The 22,154-nt window shown below is 56.5% G+C and overlaps 2 protein-coding genes across 5 annotated transcripts in view; one reads left to right on the top strand and one right to left on the bottom strand.

The window, feature by feature from the left end:
• STX6 (syntaxin 6) overlaps window positions 1-22,154 on the top strand; it is a 97,866-nt gene that overhangs the window by 47,481 nt on the left and 28,231 nt on the right. The gene's annotated exons all lie outside the window — the stretch shown is intronic.
• The window catches only part of KIAA1614 (KIAA1614 ortholog), a 36,490-nt gene continuing 19,854 nt past the window's right edge, over window positions 5,519-22,154 (bottom strand). For all 4 annotated transcript variants that reach the window (XM_060132090.1, XM_060132067.1, XM_060132080.1 and 1 more), the window contains 6 exons: window positions 19,151-20,661; window positions 17,154-17,310; window positions 15,302-15,563; window positions 12,217-12,344; window positions 11,340-11,524; window positions 5,519-6,722 (listed from right to left, as the gene is read on the bottom strand). In XM_060132090.1, coding sequence (XP_059988073.1) covers window positions 6,529-6,722; window positions 11,340-11,524; window positions 12,217-12,344; window positions 15,302-15,563; window positions 17,154-17,310; window positions 19,151-20,661 — 2,437 coding nt within the window. In that variant the 3' untranslated portion in view covers window positions 5,519-6,528. The remainder of the gene's footprint in view (window positions 6,723-11,339; window positions 11,525-12,216; window positions 12,345-15,301; window positions 15,564-17,153; window positions 17,311-19,150; window positions 20,662-22,154) is intronic.

Consider the following 22,154-nt stretch of genomic DNA (forward strand, 5'->3'; position numbering starts at 1 on the left):
GCTGCCAGCATTCCTTGTTCCTGAGATAACACCGAGCTGGAGGGAGGCTAGTGAGCCTGGGGCTGGCTCTCCTGGGAAGCCTTTCTGCTCACCAGGTGCAATGGGGCCTCCTGCCTGGGGCTCCCATTGTAGCCCTTGGCACACGGGTTTGTCTCTGCACAGCTGTAGCTGCCTCCACCCTGGGTATATGGGCATCGCAAGGGCAGGGCAGGCCTCTCCCCAGTACCCGGCATCTGGCCAGACCCATAAGGGCAGCTTCACACTGTGAGTTGGGGCCTGAGTCCAGATTGCAGAAGGACAAGACAAAGGCGGGCCCAGCAGGCAGCCCAGCATCCACAGGAGAGCCCGGATACCCTCCAGGCCTGGCAGGACAGCTGTTAAACCCTGGCGCCGTGGGCAGAGTGTCAGAGCCAGTCCCAGCAGCCCCTTCCTCGGGGCCCAGCACTCCGACCTAGCCAAACCCGCAGCCTAAGAGAGCTGGGCAGAGCTGCCTGCCAAGGAAGGCTGTTGCCATTTCTAAGCAGGTGCTCTGGCTCTATAGGAAAAGGAAAACTCAGAGAGGATGATGGGGAGGGAGGGAAGGAAGGGGACCAGGTGACAGCCCAGCCTTTGCAATAGCCCTGGAGGCAGCCTGGAGACTTGGGGTGGGAAATAGGTTGGGCAGATTAGCCAGGGAAGTCCAATTGTTGCCAGCTAAGTTTGGTAGAGGATAAACAAGCAGTTCTATGGGAAAAGAACCACAATGAAGAGCCCTTGGTACCAGATTCTACGGGAGCTAAGGGGAGGGGGCCACAGCATGCAGGTGTTGAAACTGAGCAGGACCCTGTGGGGCTCCTGGGCACAGAAGCCTTTCTGTCCCCCATTTCTTGTTTGTAGGGAACAGACTCCAGCCTCCATGACCTTCCCTTGAGTTCCAAAGGGCAGATTCGAACAGCTGCTAATCAGAGAGGGGAGGGGATGCAGAGACAAGGGAGGAACGGCCAAGAAACAATAGTGCAGCCTTGGGGCAGGTCCTGGTTCTGCCTCAGGGGATACACATAACAATATCTTTGAGTTCTTTACAGAACTAAAAGCCTAACAAATGGAAGATGTTGGCATTCTTCATTCCAGGGAAGACGCCCTGAGGCCAAATTAAAGGAACCAGGAGATTACCTGAGACCAGATTAAAGGGGTGCAGGCCCTGCACACACCCTAATCTTATCAGCAACCCCACCCTTGAACCACTGCTATAAAACTCCTCACCAAATCCTCCCGGATTGGGACACACAGTTTTCAAGGCACGAGCCTGCCGTGTCCCCCTTTGCCTGGCAAAGCAATAAAGCTGTTCTTTTCTACTTCACTCAAAACTCTGTCTCCGAGATTCCATTCGGCACTGGTGCACACGTTTTCAGCATCAGTGTCAGGGAATGCTTCCCAGGGCAGGCACCTCTGACATTTTTGAAGGCTGTCTGGGGTCGGTGGGTAGACAAGGGGAAGATAGCTCCAACAAAGGCACACAAATAAGCTAAATGAATGTGTGGATGAATGAATGCATGCGTGGAGTTGGGGTGTGGTGGAACCAAGAAACCAACAACTGAAGCTCAAACCAATAAATGTTCACGTGGGACTTCTGCTGCCAGAGGCCAGCTTGGAGGACCAGGAAGTCCAGTCCAGTCACTGCATTCCACCCCCAGGGCAGAGGCCTCCTCTAGATGACAGGGATGTAGGAGCAAGGAGGCCTCTTCCCTCCCCCCCCCCCCCCACGCAGGGGCCAGGTGCATTCACGCCAGCCGCCAGGCCAGGTTTCATCAGCTTCCAAGTTGGGCAGCGCTGGGCCCTGAGGACAGAATGGAGGGGCCAGCCTCCCGGCCTCAGCCCCAGGGCCTGTTCTATGCCACCCTCAGAGCATGGCCAGAACACACTTCAGATTACAACAGAGGACACACGTCTGAAAGAAGCGCTTCCCACACAAAACCTACCCTTGCCTTGTGCAAGGAAGCTGTTATTTTTTAATGTTGGTCTTTCTTTAAAAGATAGATTTTGTGACCCACTAGTGGTTGTGCCTGCAGTTAAGGAAACACTTCTGTAAAATGATTTGCCCGCCCTACTCCTCTCCCCCCGCGGGGAGGTGGGAGTGCCAGCTCCATTTCCCTGAAGCAAAACCCGAGCCAAGCCCCCCACACCGTCATGGTGAAGGTCACTGCGGAGCCGGGCCTCGCGAGCTGCTCACCGACGGAGGTGAGCCCCACAGGGTCCCAGGAAGGTTAATGGACGCAGGCGGGGAGTTGCAGAGGGCCGGGTTCAAATCCTCCCTCCGCTAATTACTTGCTGTGTGACCTTGGATCACACCTTGGATGAGTAATTTAACCCCGGAGTTTCGGACTCCTAGTTCGTAACACGGAGATAAGTAGTCCCTCCCTCGCAGCGTCGCCGTAAGCATTCAGGATTGTGACCATTATGTCCCCAGCAGAGCTCTGGAATACTTGAGCAGGCAGAGCAGGGTGGGAGACGGCACAGCGCCTGCGCGTCCCTGAATTCCCAGGTTCAACTTGATTTCCAAAATTCGAGCGGTGCCTGCTGTTCCTCCACGCGACGGCCCTCGGGGCACTGCGCGCACCAGGTCCCCATTACTGCACCCCGCCACGCGTGCCCGCCCCTGCGTCGCCTCACTGCCCCTCCCGCCGGCTCCAGCTCGTCCCCCAGGCCGCGCTCGGCGCGCCGCCACCACCGCCTTCTTAGAGCCGGGCGCGCGCTCCGTGCAACTCCAGGCTGCCCTCTCTCCCCCGCCCCCGCCCCCAACGGTGCGTTCCTCGAGGCTAAACTGAGGGTCGTCTTCCCCCCGGCCCCGGGCGCCGAGCCAAGTGTCCTGGGTGTGCGGGGTGTGGGGCGCGTAAAACCCCCAACAACCCGGCCCCGTCAAACTCCAGGCTCCAACCCTCCTGCGGCTGTGAGCGCGCCTGCGCCCGGCTGGACGTCCCCAACGGGGCAGCGTCCGGGCGCATCCCTGGCCCCAAGACGAGCGGCCGGAGGCGCGGAGACGCGGACCGAGGCAGGCGGCCTGGAGCGCAGACCCGCCCCAGCCTCCTGCCGGCGCGGTGGGGGCCTCCGGGTCAGCGGAGGGGCGGGAAGGGTGCGGCCGGCGCAGAGCCCCACCCGGCCGACCCGACTTGCCCGCGACACCCGAGGAACAAAGTAGCCTCGCGGGGAGGGCGCGGTGGGCGCCGGGTAGTAGCCCGCACAGTCGCCCCCTGGTCGCTGTCCCGCGACACACCTCGGTCCCCACGCCGGGGGCACCCGGCCGCACCCTGCCAAGGAGACGCGCTCTCGCCTCCCACCTGCCCCTCCGCCACCGAGAAGAGGCGCCCCTGAAAACAAACAAACAAAAAACAGAAAACCAATCAGCGTCGGGGCGCCCTGGCCTCCCAGGCCTGCCTGGCGAGCACCGGGCCCGCGGTTTCGGCTGGAGGCTTCGGAACTTGCCATCCCACCCCACCCCACCCCGCTCCCGTCATCCTAAGGATTTGACGTCACGCCTGAGGTTAAAGTTGGTGCCACTTTCTGTACCGTGTTGTTGCAGTGTCAGGTGCCTACCTGTGCGAAGCGAGGTCTGGACACGTAGCGTACCATTACACTGCCACCGGAGGGGCAGAGAGCCGACAAGGGAGAAGTCCATACCTTTACACATGCTGTTTATTTTCCGTGTCTGGGCGTCCTTCCCCTTACCTTCCTGTGAGTTCCTCCTCGTTTTACAAAACCCAGCGTGGACGCACTTCCTCCCACTGCGTAAGCCTGCCTTCCCCCGCCCCCCCACGTCTCCCGCCCCGCCCCTCTCCGCTAACCACTTAGGCTCGCCACCGGGGCTAACTCGGTGCTTCCTCTCACTTCCCACCAGGCCAGGTGGGAATGCTTGATCTGCCCCTAGCCTCTGGCCTGGTAAGGTAGAGCCCGTCTTTCTCATCTCTGAGCTCCTGCCTGGCATGTGGCCTGGCACCTAGTTAACACGAGGCTCTAAGTAAGAGCGTTCTGATGGTCCTGTGGGAGGCGCGGATGACGCAGGGCTGGACACAGCTTTCTAGGTCAGTAGTTCCCCAGGCAGAGCAGATGGGGAAGGTCACACAGGAGGCTGGAGAACCCAAAGCCCCCTCCCACCCGCACAAGTCGGGGCCCAGCATCTTACCCCAGGAAGGAGGGCCTTCTGCCTCTGTGGAATTAGAGCAAGGAAGGTCTACTTCACACACAGCTCAGAGTGCCTCCCTCCCTCCCCCCCATCCAGCCTTTTCTGGCATGGGGGGAGCGAGCTGCATCCAGCCTTTGCTGGCATGGGGGGAGCGAGCTGCAGTAGGAAGAGTGGGCGCTGAGTCAGAGTGCGGGTCTGAATGGCCTCTGTTGCTGCTAAACTTGGTTCTCCATCTGTGTAAATGAAGACAATAAATGGGACATCCCAGGCTGGACTATTTTAAGGACAAAATAAGATGTGTCAAGAGCCTGACCCCCCACCTGGGATGTAACAGATGCAGCTGCTCAGTACCCCCTAGAGACCTTTCCCTGCCCAGTCCCAGCCCTAGCACCCCACCCCCGCTTCCATTTCTTCTCAGCTGAGGCAGGGTATCGGTATCGTCATCCTCACCAGACAGAGAAAACAGAGGTGATTTTTGCCCCAGAAGCATTTTTCAACATGAAATTTCCCCAAAGTTTTATGACCACAAGGCCACAAGCTGGGGTACGGGAGCCACTAGGGTTTCCCCACTCCTGTAGTTTCTGCTGTGGGACTATTTCTATGCTTTGGGGGCCCCAGGCTGCTCTCTGAGGTGTCCCAGCACCCTCTTCACATCCTGAAGGCCCAAGCACTTGTTCCATTGGTCCCCCTGCTCACCTGCTAGAGCCTCCCCAACCCCCCTTCATCCCACCCCAGGCCAGCCCAGCCTCCCCGTCCTGCAGTGCTGGGGGGCTCTGGGAGCCATGCTTTCCCCCCACCCTCCAGGGACAGTAAAGAGGGGTTTTAACTGGCTCCTGCTGATAAGGCCCGAGGAGGGGAGAACACTCACTGCACACACACTCCACAGGATTGCCTGACCCCTTCCCCCATCCTCTTTCTCTCAGGCCACGTGTCTCCTTCAGCGACCTTGCCTGCTGAGAGGTGCAGCAACACTCACTCTAACCTGATTCTGTTGTGTTTTCAGCACAGCCTGCACCCAGCCAGTTGTAAAAAAGCCCTGGGCTGCCCACTCCAAGCCCCCCCCATCCCCACTGCTCCTATCCGAGGCCCCTTAGCTCCATTCTGTCTCCTGCTCCGAAATGCACCTTGCCCAAGGCTCCTCCACCAGCCAAAGGATGGTCTCTGCAGGCTTCCGCCTTAACCCTGGCGTCACCCCAACCCCAGGGGCCTCCCCAGCCCTCCCCCTCTGGCATGCCAACACTGCTCACTGCTGTGCTTGTTTCCTCCCTCCCCCTCCCCTCCCCCTCCTCCACCCCAGGCCCCTGCCAGGCTAGTGAAGGTCAAGTGAGCATCCAGCCCAGAATTTAGCAATTCAGAGTAGGGTAAGTTTCAGCGTTGTTCTTTAATAATTTAAGACTGACACACAGCCACCTACTCCCAGAGAGTCCCAACCCTTTGGGCAGTGGACGCGCCCAGGCAGGACAGCCCATCCCGCTGCTCGTGCCCTGCCATCTCCCTGCCAGCGGCCCACCTACAGCTGCCCTCAGGGAGTCTGGGCAGAGAGCTTGTGGCTGGGGACAGCTTGGCACCAGCTGCAGCCCGTGTCCAAGGTCACAGGAGAAGGAAGACAGAGGTCCTCATGGCCAGGCTGTGGTGGGGGGCAGGGCTGGTCTGGCCGGTCCCACTGGCCACAGCTGCACTTCCCTGAAATTGGTCTCGGTTTCATTTTGTTCCTTCAACCTTATATCACAAAGATTTCCCAGAACTTCCTAATATTCTGACTACCAGATAACATCTCCCAGATGTTCTCCCACCAGACCACATGTGCTAATTTTGGGTTTGGAATATATGGTCAATGGCTATAAGGCTGTTACTCCAGGACACTTTGTCCATTTCTGGAAAAAAAAGCAAAGGTGTCGAATGGGAGCTGGGAGAAATGAGACTGAAAAAGGCGGGCTCAAGGCCAATATGGCCTAGTACTTTCTTTGGCTCTGGAGTGGGAGGGGCTGGGGGAGCCCTTGACAGTGTGGGATGGGACCTGGGGGTAAGGCGATGCTCAGGGACCAACCGAAGGACCCACTGAATCTCTCTCCTCCCCCTGCCAACAAAGGTGCAGGAAGACGTTGACAACACCTCAGGCCTGGTCAGGGCGGAAGACCCATATCTTTTTCCCGGTTCTGCATAAATTAACATCCTCAAACAACATACACAAACAGGCTCCTTCCCTCTGCTAAAGTGGTCAGTCACAGAAGGCCTGCCGAGGCCCAAGGGGTTACGAGCCACCATGTTCATTTTCAGTAGACAAAGCAGCTTTATGTAGTGCATTCCCAGCCACCCCTGGGGCGGCTCAGAGTTTCCAAGGGGGTGACGGTGAGGGCAAAGGCACCTCTGGGTCACCGTGGGACAGGCCTCTGCCTCAGCACACGGATCGACAAGCTTTCCGAGTGGGCCAGGAGCTCCCTAATGTGAGCCAAGCCCAGCCCTGCAACCTTGGCCCCGTTCACCTCGAGGATCTCATCCCCCACTCCCAGCAGCCCCGAGTACAGCTTGGCCGTCCTCTCATCAGCCATCTCCTGCACGTAGAGCCCTGCAAAGGAGAACAGGAGAACTGACACAGGCAATCCAAATCAAGGACATGCAGCTCTGTGGAAGGCCCAGGTGGATGCTGTTTGGGGTGGAGGGGAGGCAGGTGCTCATACAGGGCACTACACACACACACGCACACACGCACACACACTCTCCCTCATTGTTCCACTTCACAACCGCAACTGGCCTTATAAATAGATAGTGTGCCCACCTCCATGGTATAACTTCATTTCTCTGTCTCTTCTTTTAAAATCCTCCTAATACAAATGATGCTTTAAGCTGTTATTATTCATGTATACCCCAGTGTGAATGAGCTAATCTTATCTTTTTCTGGGATAAGCTTTGATTGTAAAATAGGGAGGAAAATGTTGAAAAATTGAGACAAAGACCTACTACATGCCTGGCACCCTGCTAGGTGGGATTCACAAATAAGACCCAGCTGCTGCCCTCAAGTAGCTGGGGGGTGGATGGTATCACTGGAGTAGCGAACGTGGCTGAGGTCGAATCCAAACCTGGTTTGCTTCACAGGATTGTCTGGGACTAGCCCTGGCCTCAGTCTTCCTCGGATACGGTTCCTTACTTAGGATTCAGAGGCTTCTGGGCAAAAGCCCAGGAAACATAGAAATTCTGGCCGCGTGTTTAAAGTCATCGTGGCTCACTTTTCCCTTCTTCACACATACTCTCTCCCCTCAGTGACCTCAAGAGGCCCCACCTGGCTGGGACCATTCCCTGGGTCTTTAAGGTAGGGTGAGCCTGGGAAGAACCTGCTTCTCCTTTCCTGGGGTTCAATTCGAGGAACTCAGTGGAGCAGGCTCTGGAAGGTTCTGGAAGCCTCGAGCTGCGCTGGGCTCCCTCGCTACACAGTGCAGGACGGTCCAGCTGAGGGAGCCCCTCTTGCCTCAACTTCTGCTGAAAACCTTACAAACTCTCCGTCAGCTGCTTCCACCTGACAGTAAGGGAGCACAGGCTCTTCCAGGGAAAGTTGGGTGCCCTCCACCCGGACGCACTGAGTGAGCACAGGTGTGCAGAGCTCAGGCCCTTCCGCAGGAGGACTGCAGGGTGGGGACCCTATGCCGCGACAGCCCCTGCAGGACTCACTCAGGTTAGCGTTGCCTTAAGCACCCTCGCTGCTCCCCAGCCTGGACTTGGCTGGCTGATTAGAAACATTAAGCAGCTGCCCATCCCTGACTCCCTGCTTCCTCTTCCTAAAATCAGCTTCCTTAGAAGGGACCTGAAAGAGCATCTCGTCTGGTCCCCCAGTCTCCAGCTGGAAGCCTTTTAAGATGTCTTGGATGAGTGGAAGGTCATCTTCTGGTCCGCTCAGCCCCGCAGGAGATTCTGGCCCCAATAGAAGTCAAGCTTTTCAGAGCCCACCCTCCGCAATTCGGGTTTGAAAGTGCATTGAAACCTCCTCTGAGGCACCTGAAGGTTTGCAGCTCTGGCTGTCGCAAATCCGATCTGTTGACATACTCCCTCTCCCTGGTCTGACCTGCGGAACGGCCTCTCAGTGCTTCTTGGCAGGGCTGAGCCCTTCCAGCAAGGCCGGCTCCCTCCTGACAAGGTCTGTCGGCCATCTTGGCTGCACAGGGCTTTTCTCTCAGCCCGTGCCCTATCCTTTCCCTCTTTTTTCTGGGTTCTTTTAACAGCTTGTCTGCCCTGTGTGCATGTTGGTGGCATGGGGAGAGGCAGGTAAGGAGGGCAGGGGTGGAGCCGGCAGAAACGGCTGCTGTACCGCAGAACATGCCAGTCGGGAGTGATGAGAAAACCCAAAAGAACACAGCTGGAGGCCCAGACACTGCTGTCATGCCTGGGGTAGGTTTCACAACTGAAAGTCACGACACAAATATGACAGAAAGACTGCTATCGTAGGCATTTACCGTCTGCTGGAAATGGCCTTTGTTAAGGATGTATGATCTCTGTGTTGTACTCAATTAGAAGCAGAAGGCGAAGCCTGCTGTTCTCACATGCCTGTACAGAATCAGATGTGATAGCCAGCAAGTAACACCAGCATCTTGATGTTTTAGTGAGGAATGCAAACCCGCCCCAGCTCATGGCCCCTCTGAGGCCCAGGAGAAGTGACCCTTGGCTGCTGGAGCATGGCCTGTGGCAAGGAGGCCCAGCACCAGTCATGTTCCATGTGTGAGGGGAGCTCTGCGTGACATCCAGCAGCCAACTGCAGCGGCAGAAGCAGGGCACCAGCTGGGCAGGACAGGGAAGAGCCTGCACCAACTAGGTGAGGGGCATCCTGGGGAGCGGGCCCGGCCAGAGCCCAGGAAGCTCTTGGTCATTAAAGACCCCTGCCCATCAGCAGTCTATGACAGGGGATGGGGGGAGGGGGTCCCACTGCCTGCAAAGGGGCCTAAAGGGACTTTTGGGGAGGATGGGGGTCATAGTAGAATGGCCAGTTGGGTATGATCTCACATTGACAGATGACGCAGATCATGTCTGCCCCCGTCTGGAGTTCTACTCCCGCAATACACATTCTTTTTCTGAAGAGGGAGGGGAAGAAATGGGCCAGGCACTTTCCCATATACCTCACTGAATGCTCCTTATGACTCTTCCAGGTAGGGTTTCATTAGCTTCATTTTAGAAATTAGAGACCCGAGGCTCAGAGTGGGTAAGTAACCTGCTCAAGGTCACACAGCCAGCGGAGGCGCTGGAGTACAAACCACGCTGTCGTCCAGCTATGCCTGCATGCTGCCTCTCTGGGAGAGCCTGTCTCCCTCACCGAAGGAGAGAGGAAGCTGGAGGAACGGGCAGAGTGGCTAACAGGCCGTGGAGCACTTTGCAATGGTCAACATATGCTCACAACGGCCATCTCCCTGTGAGGAGAGACAGGCGCCCTCCTGAGGGCCAGAGTGGGGAGAAACTCATCCTCCCTTCCTCTCGCACTCATGTAAACTCCATCAGCCAACGGTCAGAACTACCTTCAAGTCAACCAGACCACGGCCACTTCTCACCACCTCCACAGCCACCCCAGTCTAAGCCGCCACCACCATGTCTTCCCTGGACTGTTGAAATAGCCCTAAAACTGGTCTCCCTGGCTCCACCATCACCCCACTAGGGTCTGTTCTCAACACAGCAGCCAGTGAGCCTGTTGAAGTGTTCAATCAGAGCACGTCAGTCCCTGCTCCAAGTGCCTGGTGGCTCCTGTCTCACTGGCAAGAAAGCCCCTTCTGCCCTTAGCTCAGTCTCTCTCCCCCATTTCTGGGCTCAGCTGTCTCCCCACCTTTCTGCCCTCAGCTCAGTCTCTCCCCTTCACCCCTCTGTCCAGCTTGACCTCCTTGCAGTTCCTCCCACAGGCCAAGCTCATTCCCAGCCCTCAGGGCCTCGCACTGGCTGTTCCCTCTGCCTGGAACGCACTTCCCCAGACACCACATCACCCACCCTCACTTCACTCCACTGTCTGTCTGCTCAGGGGTCTCTTCTCAGAAAAGCTGCCCCACCGGTACTCCCATACTCACTGCCCTTGGGCCTTATCCTGCTTTATTTGTGTTTGTTTCTTAGTACTCTTCGCCATCTGACATACATATAACACATTATATGTATATATAAAATATATAAAAATATAAATAAACGTGTGTGTGTGTGTGTGTGTGTGTATATATATATATATATATATATATATTTGTAGATACAGTCTAGCTCCCTCATGAGAACATGCACTCCTGAGGATGAGGATTTTGTCTGTTCCATTTACTGCTCTATCCCCAGTATCTACAACCACCTAGGAGGTGCTCACGTATATTGTTGAAAAAGAACTGGTGGAACATAAGCAAGAACTCGCTGTGTCCTGCAAGTCTGGCAGCAGCAGATTTCAGCCAGCTAAATCATCTTGACCTCGGAGATCAAAGCAGAGGACTAAACCCTCCGCGGCACAGCCCAGCCAGGGCAGCTTTGCGCGTGTCTTTCTGCGTCTGTCTCTCCCTTTCTTCCTCTTCACTCTCCTCTCCTTCCCACTCCTGCACGTCTGTCTTCCTTCCTTCCTCATCTCATCTGAGAAACATATGTCAAGATCCCTTGCCCTGTGATGGATTCTGACCCACAGACCTTGGGGAAAGGCCTGGGGAAGTCACTTTGCCCTGAAAGATTCATGGGGCAGGGCTGAGAGCTGGCCAGAGTGCAGAAGGATGTTCAGAGCCCCTCCCTGGTCCTGCCAGTAATGAATCAAGACCTAGCAGGCCGCCCAGCCAGGGGCCTGGAGCCAGCCCTGAGGGAGGGGCCTGGACGCACAGACAGGCAGGCACGGTCCTCGGTCCACGTGCCCAGACATACTCCACAGCTAGAGGAAGGGAACCAGTTAAACACACCAGCCACACCCAAGGGATCCGGAGAAGCAGCCAGCACGAACCACCTCCCTCAGGCTCTCCAGTGACAAGATGGCATTAAGATTCTGATTTCAGGATGGACAGAGGGACAGCGGAGCAAGCCTGCCATCTCTACCCCCTTGAGGGGAGAATTCCAGTCCTTTCTCTGAGAGGCTCTCTGAGTCCAGAGCTCACTCATTGTTCAGCCAAAGACAGGAGACGAAAACGACCACAGCCAGAAGGCACTGCAGTGGTTTGCCAAGGCCCCAGGGCTGTGGAGCCAGAAAAGGGGGGGGGCGGGGCGGGCCTACCTGAGTCCCGGCGTCCATTCCCAGAGGCCACACAGAAGCCGAAAGTGCCCTCCGGGGAGCGCTGTAGCTGCAGCTGGCTCGTGCCGTCCGGGAACACCTCCACCATGCGGCCCACAGCGCGAGCCAGGCCCGGGGCACTCACGTCCTCCACGCTGAGGGAGGGCCGGGGCAGTGCCTTGGCTGGCCTATGAGGGGCCGGAGGCGAGTGAGGGCAAAGAGAGCCAGCACTGGGGCCCAGCCCCTCCCTGGCTGAAAGATGGTGGATGCCACGAGCCAGGGCTGAGCCTGGCGGGTTCCCACAGCCGTCTGAGGCTCCGCAGAGCCCGCTGCAGACCCAGAAGCCCCTCCCCCAAGAGCAGTGGTTGTTAACCTTTTTAGGTGCAGAGATCGCTCTTGAGAATCTGCTGAAAGCTTTAATTTTACATAAAACTTCCAGGAGTTAATGGACCCCCTGAAGTTCCTCCATGGAGCCCCGGGTGAGAGCAGCTAGCCTAGCAGGTCTTATCAGAGAGGGTGGATTTCTCTAGGCAGGGTCACAGGGCGAGGGCCTCTTTGGGGGCCATGTCTCTGGATCTTCAGTAAGATCTTTAGCTGGGCTAAGGAAGCTCCCTGAACATTCTGATTTCAAAATGTAGAGGGACGGAGGAATCAAACCTTCCAACTCTACAGAAACCCCAACTCCTGTCCAGTTGCACAGGACAAGGGCACTGAGGAATGGGCTCCAAGACCCCTGAGGCAACTGAGGCACAGGTAGTCAGCCTCACTTTCTCTTTTAAAGGGACCCCCCCCCCCTCGGGCCGTGCTGCTAAGGCAGGAAGCATATAACTCCACTGTCCATGCCCTGGGTTTACGCTCTAAACCACTTGCCCACTCTTACCTGTCAGCTGCATTGTGATGCCCTGGCTCCCCTACCAGGTAGAGGTTGGACCGGTCCACCTTGCCACTCAGCAGAGAATGGAGGTTCTGAAAAGAGGCAGCTTTCCAACGTTGGCGAGAGGGTGACACCTAGTGGGAAAGGCCCAATATTGCAGGTGAGAAAAGCCACCTGGCAAGGGCTTGACAGAGAGGGGACCCCAACCATGAACCTGAGAGCCTGCTAAGAAAGTAATGGCATAAGCTTTTGTCATTACTTCAAAGTGCTTAACAGGAATAACCATAACTTACTTAAGGAGATGGGCCTATGTAGGCGTTTTGAAGCTTCAAAGTAAAAAAAATTGGGGGCTGAAATAAAAACTGAATAGGGTAATGCTAATTATCTCACTTATTAAGAAAATCTAATTTTTTCCTTGATTATGAAAAAAGGGTGAAATCAATCACAGAATAATAAACACAATTGTAGAATTAAAATCTTAGTTTGTGATTCTTTAGTATCCCTTTTATGATTGCTGATGTTAAAAATTTTATCAAGTATGCACCTTAAAACGCTGTGCATTAGAAAGATGGACAAGACGAAAGTCCCTCAAGGAGTTCACACCATGGTGGGGGTGAGGTGAGCATGGACAGGTCAAAAGCCCTAAATGCACGTTGTAAGTGTGAGGCTAGAAGCACAGACAACGCTGTGCAGGCAAGCAGAGACAGACTCAGCTCAGGAGGCTCCAGGGCACTGGAGGAGCTGATGCCTGGGCGGGGCCTGAAGCATGAGCTCTCCAGGTGAAGACGGAGGTGGGGTGTTCCAGGCAGAAGAAATAGAAGATGCAGAGAGAGATGGGAGAAAGCACGGATGTTCTGGAACATACTCATGGTCTAGGTGGCTGGGCTGCAGAGGTGATGGGAGATAGGCTGGAGCCAAGCGGCCACACCCGGAAGGACCTTATTTGACCTGGTGAGGAGCCACTGAGTGATGTTAATCAGAAGTGTTACAAGGTCAGATCTGTGTTCTAGAAACTGACCCAGTGAGGAGGCTATTCCAAGGGTGGGGGTGGGAGGCAGGAAGAGGCCGACTTTTAAACAAATACCGCACACATTATTTATCACACTGGAAATCCGTGCTCTCAGGAAGATGTATTATCAAGAAGCTTAAGAGGGGGCCCTGACCTTGCCTCAGGGCTCCGGAGGGCCTTCTGGGAGAAGTCAACTCAGAATGGAAAGATAAGCAGGCATTCCCCAGGGAAACGGGGGAGGGGAGAAGGGAGGAGCCTTCCAGATGCAGGTGCAAAGGTCAAAGAGCCATAGCCACTAGAGGATGTGGGAGCAGCCCACGTGGCGAAGGTGCTCACTGCCCACTCAGAAGGGCAAAAGGAAAACCAAGCCAGGGCAGCAGCCATCCACCCTCTCACCACACACACCTGTCAATACAACAGTCTAACAGGAAGGTGTTCACCCTGAGATGTGTCATGAATATACCAGGCTGAGATGGAGTCTTCTTTCATGTTCTTTTTTCAGTTCTTGAACAATTCTTTCTGCTGCGCAGTCCTCCTGGCACTTGCTCCCACTCTTTCTTGGCCAGCTTACTTCCTGACTTTGCCCACTTGGCTTACATTGCCCATAACCCCTCTCCTACACTAATGGGCTGTCATTTCCCTTGGGCTTACAGAGATTGAAGCTTTGATGGCCATACATCCTGGCACCACGGCTCAGACACACTGGGGACAAATCTAACTTCATGAGAAAAGCAGCAAATTCCTGGAGCACAATGCCACTCTAGGCTTTTGTCCCCAGCTTGAGATGGCTTTGCTTTTGTTTGTCTTCCATTCATTCATCCAGCAAATATTTATTCTGTACGGGGTGCAAGACAACCAATGGAATTTTCATTCAGCCTGCGTTCTCTTCCCTGCTTCAGCCTGAAAAATGAAAGGCTCCAGTGCCCCAAACTGCAATCGCCTGCTTCGTTCTGCCCAGGGGAGGGAGCAGCAAAGAGAAGAATAGACATAATACCTGGAAACACCTGGATTAGAACAGCACTTCCAGAGACATAGCTGAGAGTTAGGTGCTACTGTTGGTTTGCTGTTGGTTTATCCTCTAGCACGTGGGAGGGGGGACTTTAGCAGGCTGCCCCGCATTCACTCACTCACTCACTCATTCATTCACTGTGTATTGAGTATGTCTACCATACTAATCATCATACTAAATATTTGGAATACAAAGATCAAGTAGTGTCTCCGCAGGGAATCACATTCCACTGAGGGGACACAGACAAAAGTTAAAATACTATGTGACAAGTCCCGTGAAGGAGGGAAGCACAGGATGAGAAGGGAAGACAGAGCAGAGGTGCCCAGCTCAGCCCAAGGAGGGACTGGAAGTGGCTTCCTGGAGAAGGCAGTGCCTTCAGTGTTGATGGAGGAGCAGACATTAGCAGGTAGAGAAAAGCATTTCCGGTGAAGGGTCAAAGTCAGACTGTGTGGCCTGATTACAGAACTGCAAAGTCAAGGATAAATGGGGTCAAGTGTTAGAAGAGTGATGAGATGAACGCAGTCAGATCACAGAAACCCTTTGGCAATGTCGAGTGACCTGAACTTTATCCTGGGGGTGATAAGGGACCAACAGCAGGTGTTCAACGAGGGGGTGGCAAGGCCAGATTTGCACACTAGAAGGACCGCTCTGAAAACCACATGGAGAAAGACGGGGCAGGGATGCTCGCCAGGAGGCCGCTGAGGTGATCCAGGTGGGAAGTGATCTGTGCTAGACTAAAGAGTGGCTGTGGCCATGGAAAAGGTTCCAAAACGATCAGGCAGTCGACACCAGGACGGGGCAGAGGTGGCAGAGTGAGGGCGGGGGTCTAGGGTGAGCCCAGGCTCGGGCAGTGGGGTGGAAGGACAGAAGCTTGGGTGCTGCCCACTCCCACTGTGTCCAGGGAATCCATGGCTCACGGATGGACTGTGGGAACGCCAGTAGCTTCCCCTTCTCTACCTGGGACTCCTTGGGCAGCACCCGCAGCACTTCTTTCCTCCTTCCACCTTTCATTCCAATGGTGGCTACACCCCCACTGGCCTCACACACCCCTCGGCTGGGCCCTTGGGACTCACCGGATGCAGGGATTGTAACGATGGGGCTCTCTTCATTTTGGGGGCGCTGGTGTGTGAAGCCGGGCTGGGCGCAGGGGGCTGCAGCTGCTCCACACTGTAGCTGCGGGACTTGCCCAGCTTGGGCCTTGTGCCCGGACTTGTCAGGGCCAAGAAGAACTTTTTCAGCCCCAGGGTGGAGGAGATGCTGCCGCTGCTTTTCTTGTTCTTGTCAGAAGGGGCAGCTGAGGGCAGGCTGGGTCCCACACTGACCCCTGGCAATGCTCTGAAACGCAAAGATGGACATGAGGTGGGTGGGAGAGGGCCGGAGGAGGCAAGGGCCCATCCTGTGTGCCCCAGATGGGCCCACACCACTGCCTCACTGACGAAGTGACAGCCCGGCTGCAGAAAGGAAGGCCGCGCGGTTTTCTGAAGGATGCTCTGCTTGGGTAGACTTTAGGGAGAAGCTCAGACAAGACCCCTGGTGTCACACTCAACTGTGGGTTCACTCAATCGTCCGTCCATCCAGTATTTCTTCAGAACCTCTTCTAGGCCTCTTCTTGGCAGATCACTGGGGTATGTGATAAACATGACAGGCAAGACCCTTACTCTCGGGAGCTTACAAACAACAGAGTAGTAAACAGAGGAGAAAACCCACCAGCAACCGATCAACAGGGTGAAGCGGAGAGTGACACGGTGGCCGGGGAAGGCCTCTCTGAGAAGATGACATTTAAACCGAGGGCTGAACGGCAGCAAGGAGCCAGTCCTGTCGAGCCCGGAGGTGAGAATTCCAGGGCAAGGGAACAGCTGGAATCACAGCTCTGGGCAGGAAGAGGCTCTGTGTGGTGGGTTCAAGGACATAATGGGGCCAGGTCCACAGGACTTCCAACATAATGAGCAAGGGGGGAAAGAGGGGTCAGATGGGGTCAGACAGGTGGGCCGAGGCCGGATTACACTGAGTGCTATTAGCCAAGGTAAGGGGTTTGAATTCTACTCCAAATGAGAGGAAAAACCATTGGGGGGTTTCAGCAGGAGAAATGACACTATTTAATTAAGGTTTTAAAAAGATACCTTGGACTGCGGTATGGAGAAGGAACTGCAGGGGCGAGAGGGAAGGCAGAGAGCAGGTAGGGACCATTAGATTTGTACAGGAAGAAGGAATGCACCGAGACCAGGAGAAATGCCGTCCAGGTGGCTGCAGGAGCTACCTGTGTGGATGGCCATGTGCTGTGTGTTTGCCGGGAGGAGGACCCGGGGAAGCAGCTTTTGTCGAGAGTGATTGAGACTTCCACTAGGCCTTTCAGGCATCCCAGCGGAGATGTCGGGGGAGCTGGATACACGACTCTGGAGTTCTGGGGAGCACACGGGGCTGGAGATCTGGCTTCAGTGACATGTGAAGCCTTGGGCTACATGTCACCAGGAATGGTGCGTAGTGGAGAAGAGAAGGCCCGGCCAGAGGACCAGCTCACCAAGGCTCTGAGGCCCCAGAGCAAGGACTCAGACCCTCAGTGCTGGAGGAGAGCATGGAAACATGAGTGCCGGGCTGTTTCCCAGCCCAGAGTCAGGAGCAAGTCCTCTCAGACGGAGAGCCCATCCTGGGTGCACCTCGAGGGCTGGGACTGTCTGCACAGCTGTGCCTAGCACAGTGCCTGGAGCTTCAGAGCATTCAATGAAAGTACGAGCGAATAACCACATACACTAGACTGAACGGGGCTGGCAAAGGAGTGCTGGGGTGCCACGCTTGCACCTAGTCTAGGAGTCCCCCGAGGATGGGGAGTAGTCAGCTTATCACGCTGCCACTCCAGGGGGTCTCCTTCCCCACCCAGCGCCCCAATCCCCCACCTCCTGCATCAGGGCTGTTGCTCCTGTCACTCACCGGGATGACACATGCCCTACAGAACTTGGCTCTGTCCTCTGCAGGCCGCCCTCTGGTTCCTGGCCGGACTCTGTCTCCTCTGAGGCCGGGGAGAAGGTGATGCCCATGGAGCTGATGGTGCCAACAGCTGCTGAGGCGAGACAGCCCTGGAGTCCTCCTGCAACAGCCACAGCATCCCTCCTGTGTCACTGATCCATCCCCATGGGTCATGGGCAGGGGGCAGGGGGCAGACGTTCCCAACCCAATGACAAAGGCAGGAGAGCCAGAGGAAGATGGAGAGAAGTGGGAGCCCCACGAGAGCAGTGGAGGCAGTGGTGAGACACATGCCAAGCAGGGAGGGGTATTATTTCCTGCTGAACCTCATCACCCCCAGCACAGCACCTCGTGCACAGCAGATGAGAAATAAACATCTGTGAAATGAAGGGCTGCTTGTGATAAGCCGTGTCCCTCCTGTATCAAGAGATAGTTGGGGTGGGGAGGCGGATTTTGTATTCCTGGGACAAAAGCCGCAACCTTGCTGGCTGTGACATCTAACAGCTAAACGATAGCCACCGTTTTTGGAGCACGTGTGAAGTTCTAGACAATGAGTTAAATGCCCTACAGAGACTATTTCATGGGTTCCTAGATGGGTCCTATCATTCTTCTCAGGTTACAGAGGAGGAGCCCAGGACCTCCTGGCTAATGAGAGGAGGAGCCTCACCTGGCCCTCTGCTCCAGGTCTCGAGCAGGTGAAGGCCAGGCTGCCCAGAAAGGTCTGCATCTCTCAGAATAAACGCCCCGTAGGAAGTGGGTAGGGGCAGCCAGCAGCCAGCCTAGAGCCCGCCCGACAGAAGAAAACCACACCTCAGCACAGGGCAGGCGGGAGCTCAGGGTGGGGCCTGCTTCCTCAAGGTTCGTGTGAGCAAGGGAGGGAGAGGGAGAGTGTTTGCTCCCCGCATGTAGCGGAGCGTGTGGCCGGCACACCGGGGCAGGGCAGGGGGGCGCTTGGCATCCACATGCGCAATAAGGTCAGTGAGGCCTGTCGCCTCTCTGCCCTCTTCTCCTCCACTCTGTTTCCAAGCCCTGGTTCCCCCCCTACCCCCCGAGCCATCACAGCCCCAGGGCTGCCAGAGGCGCGGGCACGGGAAGGCAAGGCTGTGTACGTCGGGCCTGTTATCTCTGCCTAAGAGTGAGCGGCTGAGCTGCTCACCACAGATCACAACATCGGGGATCACAGCCCAAGGGCCGCCAATGCTCAGGATTTGCCCATGATATGAGGACCCCTTCCAAGGGCAGAGGCGATACCCTCTATCTTTCAGCAGCCTTTGCTGCTGAAACCTAACAGCTTGCCCAGCAGGCTCGGGGATCTAGGAGGGCTCGGGCACCAGAGAACGACCCCAGCACTGTTTGTAGGAGCTCTGCCCACTGGGCACCCAGACGGCCCGTCTGCTTCGCCACATGGAGGAGGCCTCGAGGGCTGGATTCCTGCTGAATTACTTCATTTATGCATCCCCCACAGGGCCTAGGATGGCACCTGGCCTGTAGCAGGTGTTCAGTCAATACTGAATGAATGAGTGAATGAATGAAAGGACGACCTTCAAGCAGAAGGACCTTAGCCGTGTGATTATTTGGCGTTTGCTGCTCTTAGTAAATCCTGGAGCTGCTGCTTCTTCCTGCTCTGTTGGTAGCAAAATTCCCTTAAAGCCCAGGCCTCTGGCAGCCACAGAGCTTGGAGCTCCTGTACACACCTCAGGGCTCCCACTACCGCCGACCCCAGGGTGAGCTGGCTAATCCGCCTCCAGGCTGATGTGGAATCCTGTACCAGCCCACGGACCCCGCCAGCTTCCCCAACATTCACCGCGGCTCTGGGGGCTCCTCGGGGCTGCTATAGGAACGGTGCCTGGGTGTGTCATCTATGAAGATGAACAGTAAGTGAAGACTCGGAGTGCCTGGTGGGCCACAGACCCAGCCTGTGGCCTCTGGTCTAGGGCCGCCCTAGCCCCAGGGGAATCCCTTACCATCTCTGTGGTCCTCCGGCGGTATTGCAGGCTTCTGGCTGTAGGTGCCCTTCTCCCCACTGCCCGCGAGGATGGCTCCTCCCCAGGGCTCCTGCAGCCCCTGGGGCGTGCTGTTGTTGCAGTGACCGGTGGACGGGGCCCGCAGGGGGTGCGTGACACAGGGGCTGCGGGGCTGGGGCTGCGGCCGGGTGAGCTCACAGGCCCTGGGAACTACGCTTCTGGAAGAAGGCACGGAGGTGTCCATAGGCTCTCCCTGGTCACCCGGCCTGCGAAGTCCAGCCAGGGCTGCCTTCCTGTGAGACACAGGGGAGGTGGTTTTCTTTGAAGAGGGAGGGGTCGGCACCCAGCCTTCGGGGGAGAGGGAAGCGGTTGGCTGCTGGGCCTGGTGGGGGGCAGAGGGCTCTGTGTGGCTCTGATTCGGGGAGTCAGTTCCCAGAGACTCTTGGCTGTCCACAACCTGGGCTTGTCTGCCTGGCCCCGAGGAGCCCACCTTCACGGAAGAGGCGATGGCATAGGCTGTCCGGGAATCCACGGGCTGAGCCCAGTGATTTTCCAGCCCTGGTCCAGGCTGGGACCCCAGGGAAACCCTCTTAGAGTCCTGGACAAGAGGCTTAGAGAAAGCATCTTCTCTGGGGAGCAAAGTCCCCTCAGGCGTCTGTCCCATGCCTTCTGTCACCTCATCCAACACCTCCACTAGCTCCAGCCCAGGCAGGTAGTGCGGGGCCTGGGGGCTCCGGAGCGGCCCCATTTCAGCCTTTTGGAACCACCTGTGGCCTCCCCGAGGCCTGGAGGCCCGCAGACGGGGGCTGCTGCCGCGGACCCTACTGGGCTGGGAGGTCCCGGCCTCCTCACTGTCGGTCCTGCAGCTGTCGGAGGTGTCCGTGCTGTCCAGGGCCGAGTCTACCTCCTCGGGGCGCGCGTGGCTCCCGATGTGCGTCTCCCGGATCCACTCGGTGTGGAGTCTGGGCTCGGCAGGGAAGAGCCGGAGGGGGCCGCCCAGGCCCCGAGGGCTGCGGGGCTGCACCAACGCTCCCTCCACCCCGCAGGCGGCTTCGCGCTCCCGGAGGACCCTCGGGTCGGGGGCGATGCTGTGGCCGCAGGCTCGGCACCTCCTTTCGCTGCCCTGAGCAGGCGGCGGCGCGGGAAGGCCCCGGGGCTCCAGCCCGCCCAGCAGCGGGTGGAGAGACCCTGCGCCCGCGTCCTGGCGCCGGCTGCCCCCGTGGACGTAGTCGGCGAGGTCGGGCTTGGAGCGCAGGGGGCCCTGGTCCGCCGGCTGCAGCGTGGTGCTCAGCACCTGGCGCTGACGCTGCTGCAGCCGCTCGAGGTAGCGGGACTCGGCGTCGCGGGCTGATTCATCCTCAAAGCGGACGTGGGACGGCGAGGCGGCCCGCTTCGGCCACTGCCCGCTGCTGGACTCCCCGCTGGAGGAGTCACTCGTGTTCCCGTTCTGGAGGTTGTCTCTGCAGGCAAGGGTCATCCTTGGGTCCAAGGCTGGGCTTTTCCACCCATCTCTGATGGGGAGGCGGGAGGAGACAGGTCACGGGCAGAAAGAGGGGAGGAAGGTACAGACTCCCCGCTGGGCACCCACCAGCCCCGCTCCACCCTGGGGTACAGTCTCCCACTGTGCTCAGTGGAACCACAACCCAAAGTTGCCCCCAGTCAGGCTCCTCCGGAGTCGGGCAGCAAAGCAGAGCAGCTTACAGGTGCATCCTGCTCCTGAACACAGCGCTAAGCAAAGTGAACACAACCGTCTGCACGTTTGGCTCTCCCTCTGCTGCCTGGCTCAGCCTGAGTTAAGATGAAACACTGTTAAACTCAGGATTGTACAGAAGGATGATACCGAAGTCCTCGTGCGTGTGTGTGTGTGTGTGTGTGTGTGTGTGTGTGTGTGTGTGTGTGTTAGGAGAAGTGAGCCTGGCCATCATGGGCATCTGGTGAATTGTGATGAATTGTGGCAATGCTGTATTTTTTATAAAGGTTTAATGGGAAGAGCATACTTCAAGTCTCCATGGAGACTGTGTAGGACCTGCAGTCAGTGTTCCTAAACATTCCTGCTCTCAAAAGTATCTACTCAGGGATCCTAATCATCTTGCTTGGACAAAATTTAGACAGAGTGACACTGGTGTTTCTTCTTGGTCTCTCCATCTTGTCTGTTCCAACACCCCCTCCTGTACCTGCCCCTCCCCAGGCCCTCACATACACGCTTGCCCCGAAAAGCTGTGATGACAATTACTGTGCTAAGAAGAGACCTCAACCTTTGGTCTGGGAGACACTGTGGCTGGTGGTCAAGTCCTGCTCAGCTCAAGAAAATACTTGCACAAATCTCACACTGGGCCTCTTAGAGCCAGGCAACCTGAGGTTCAGACCCCTGTGCAAAAGGACCCAGGCCTACAGGTCATTTCCCATCAGAGACCACCTAAGTAGAGACAAGGCTCCTCCCTTCCTTTCGCAGCAGCACCTCCCCACCCATCTACTGCTGAGTGGCTGGGATTCACATCATTTCTGACATTTCTCACTTCTTTGTCACTCACGTTGGACCCCTGCAGTGGCCTCTTATTCATTGGTCCTCCTGGAGCAAAGCTTCATCACACCATCTCTCAAGGGGGACACAGGATCAAGTTCACAGTCTTCAGGGTAAAAATACAGGCCCTCCACATTCCTCTCTGCCTTCCTCTCCAGCTCTGTCCCCCACCACCCACCTGTAAGGCCTCCACCCCATCTACCTCATGCAACCCTCCTGCCCCTGTCTCCTGGAATGTTTCTTCTTAACCTGACTGCATTTGGTTCCTAGGTATTAAATCTTACCTGTGTACAGAGACCATGTGTGGTGGTTAATTTGATGTGTCAGCTGGGCTGGGCCATGGTCAAACATTATTATACTTGATCAAACACTATTCTTGATGTTTTTGTGAAGATTTTTTTTGGATAAGATTAATATTTAAACTGGTGGACTTCAAATAACGCTGATCACCCTCCATGGTTTGATGGGCCTCATCCAATCAGT

Source organism: Lagenorhynchus albirostris, chromosome 2, assembly GCF_949774975.1.
Source record: "Lagenorhynchus albirostris chromosome 2, mLagAlb1.1, whole genome shotgun sequence".
In the NCBI taxonomy this organism is placed as follows: domain Eukaryota; kingdom Metazoa; phylum Chordata; class Mammalia; order Artiodactyla; family Delphinidae; genus Lagenorhynchus; species Lagenorhynchus albirostris.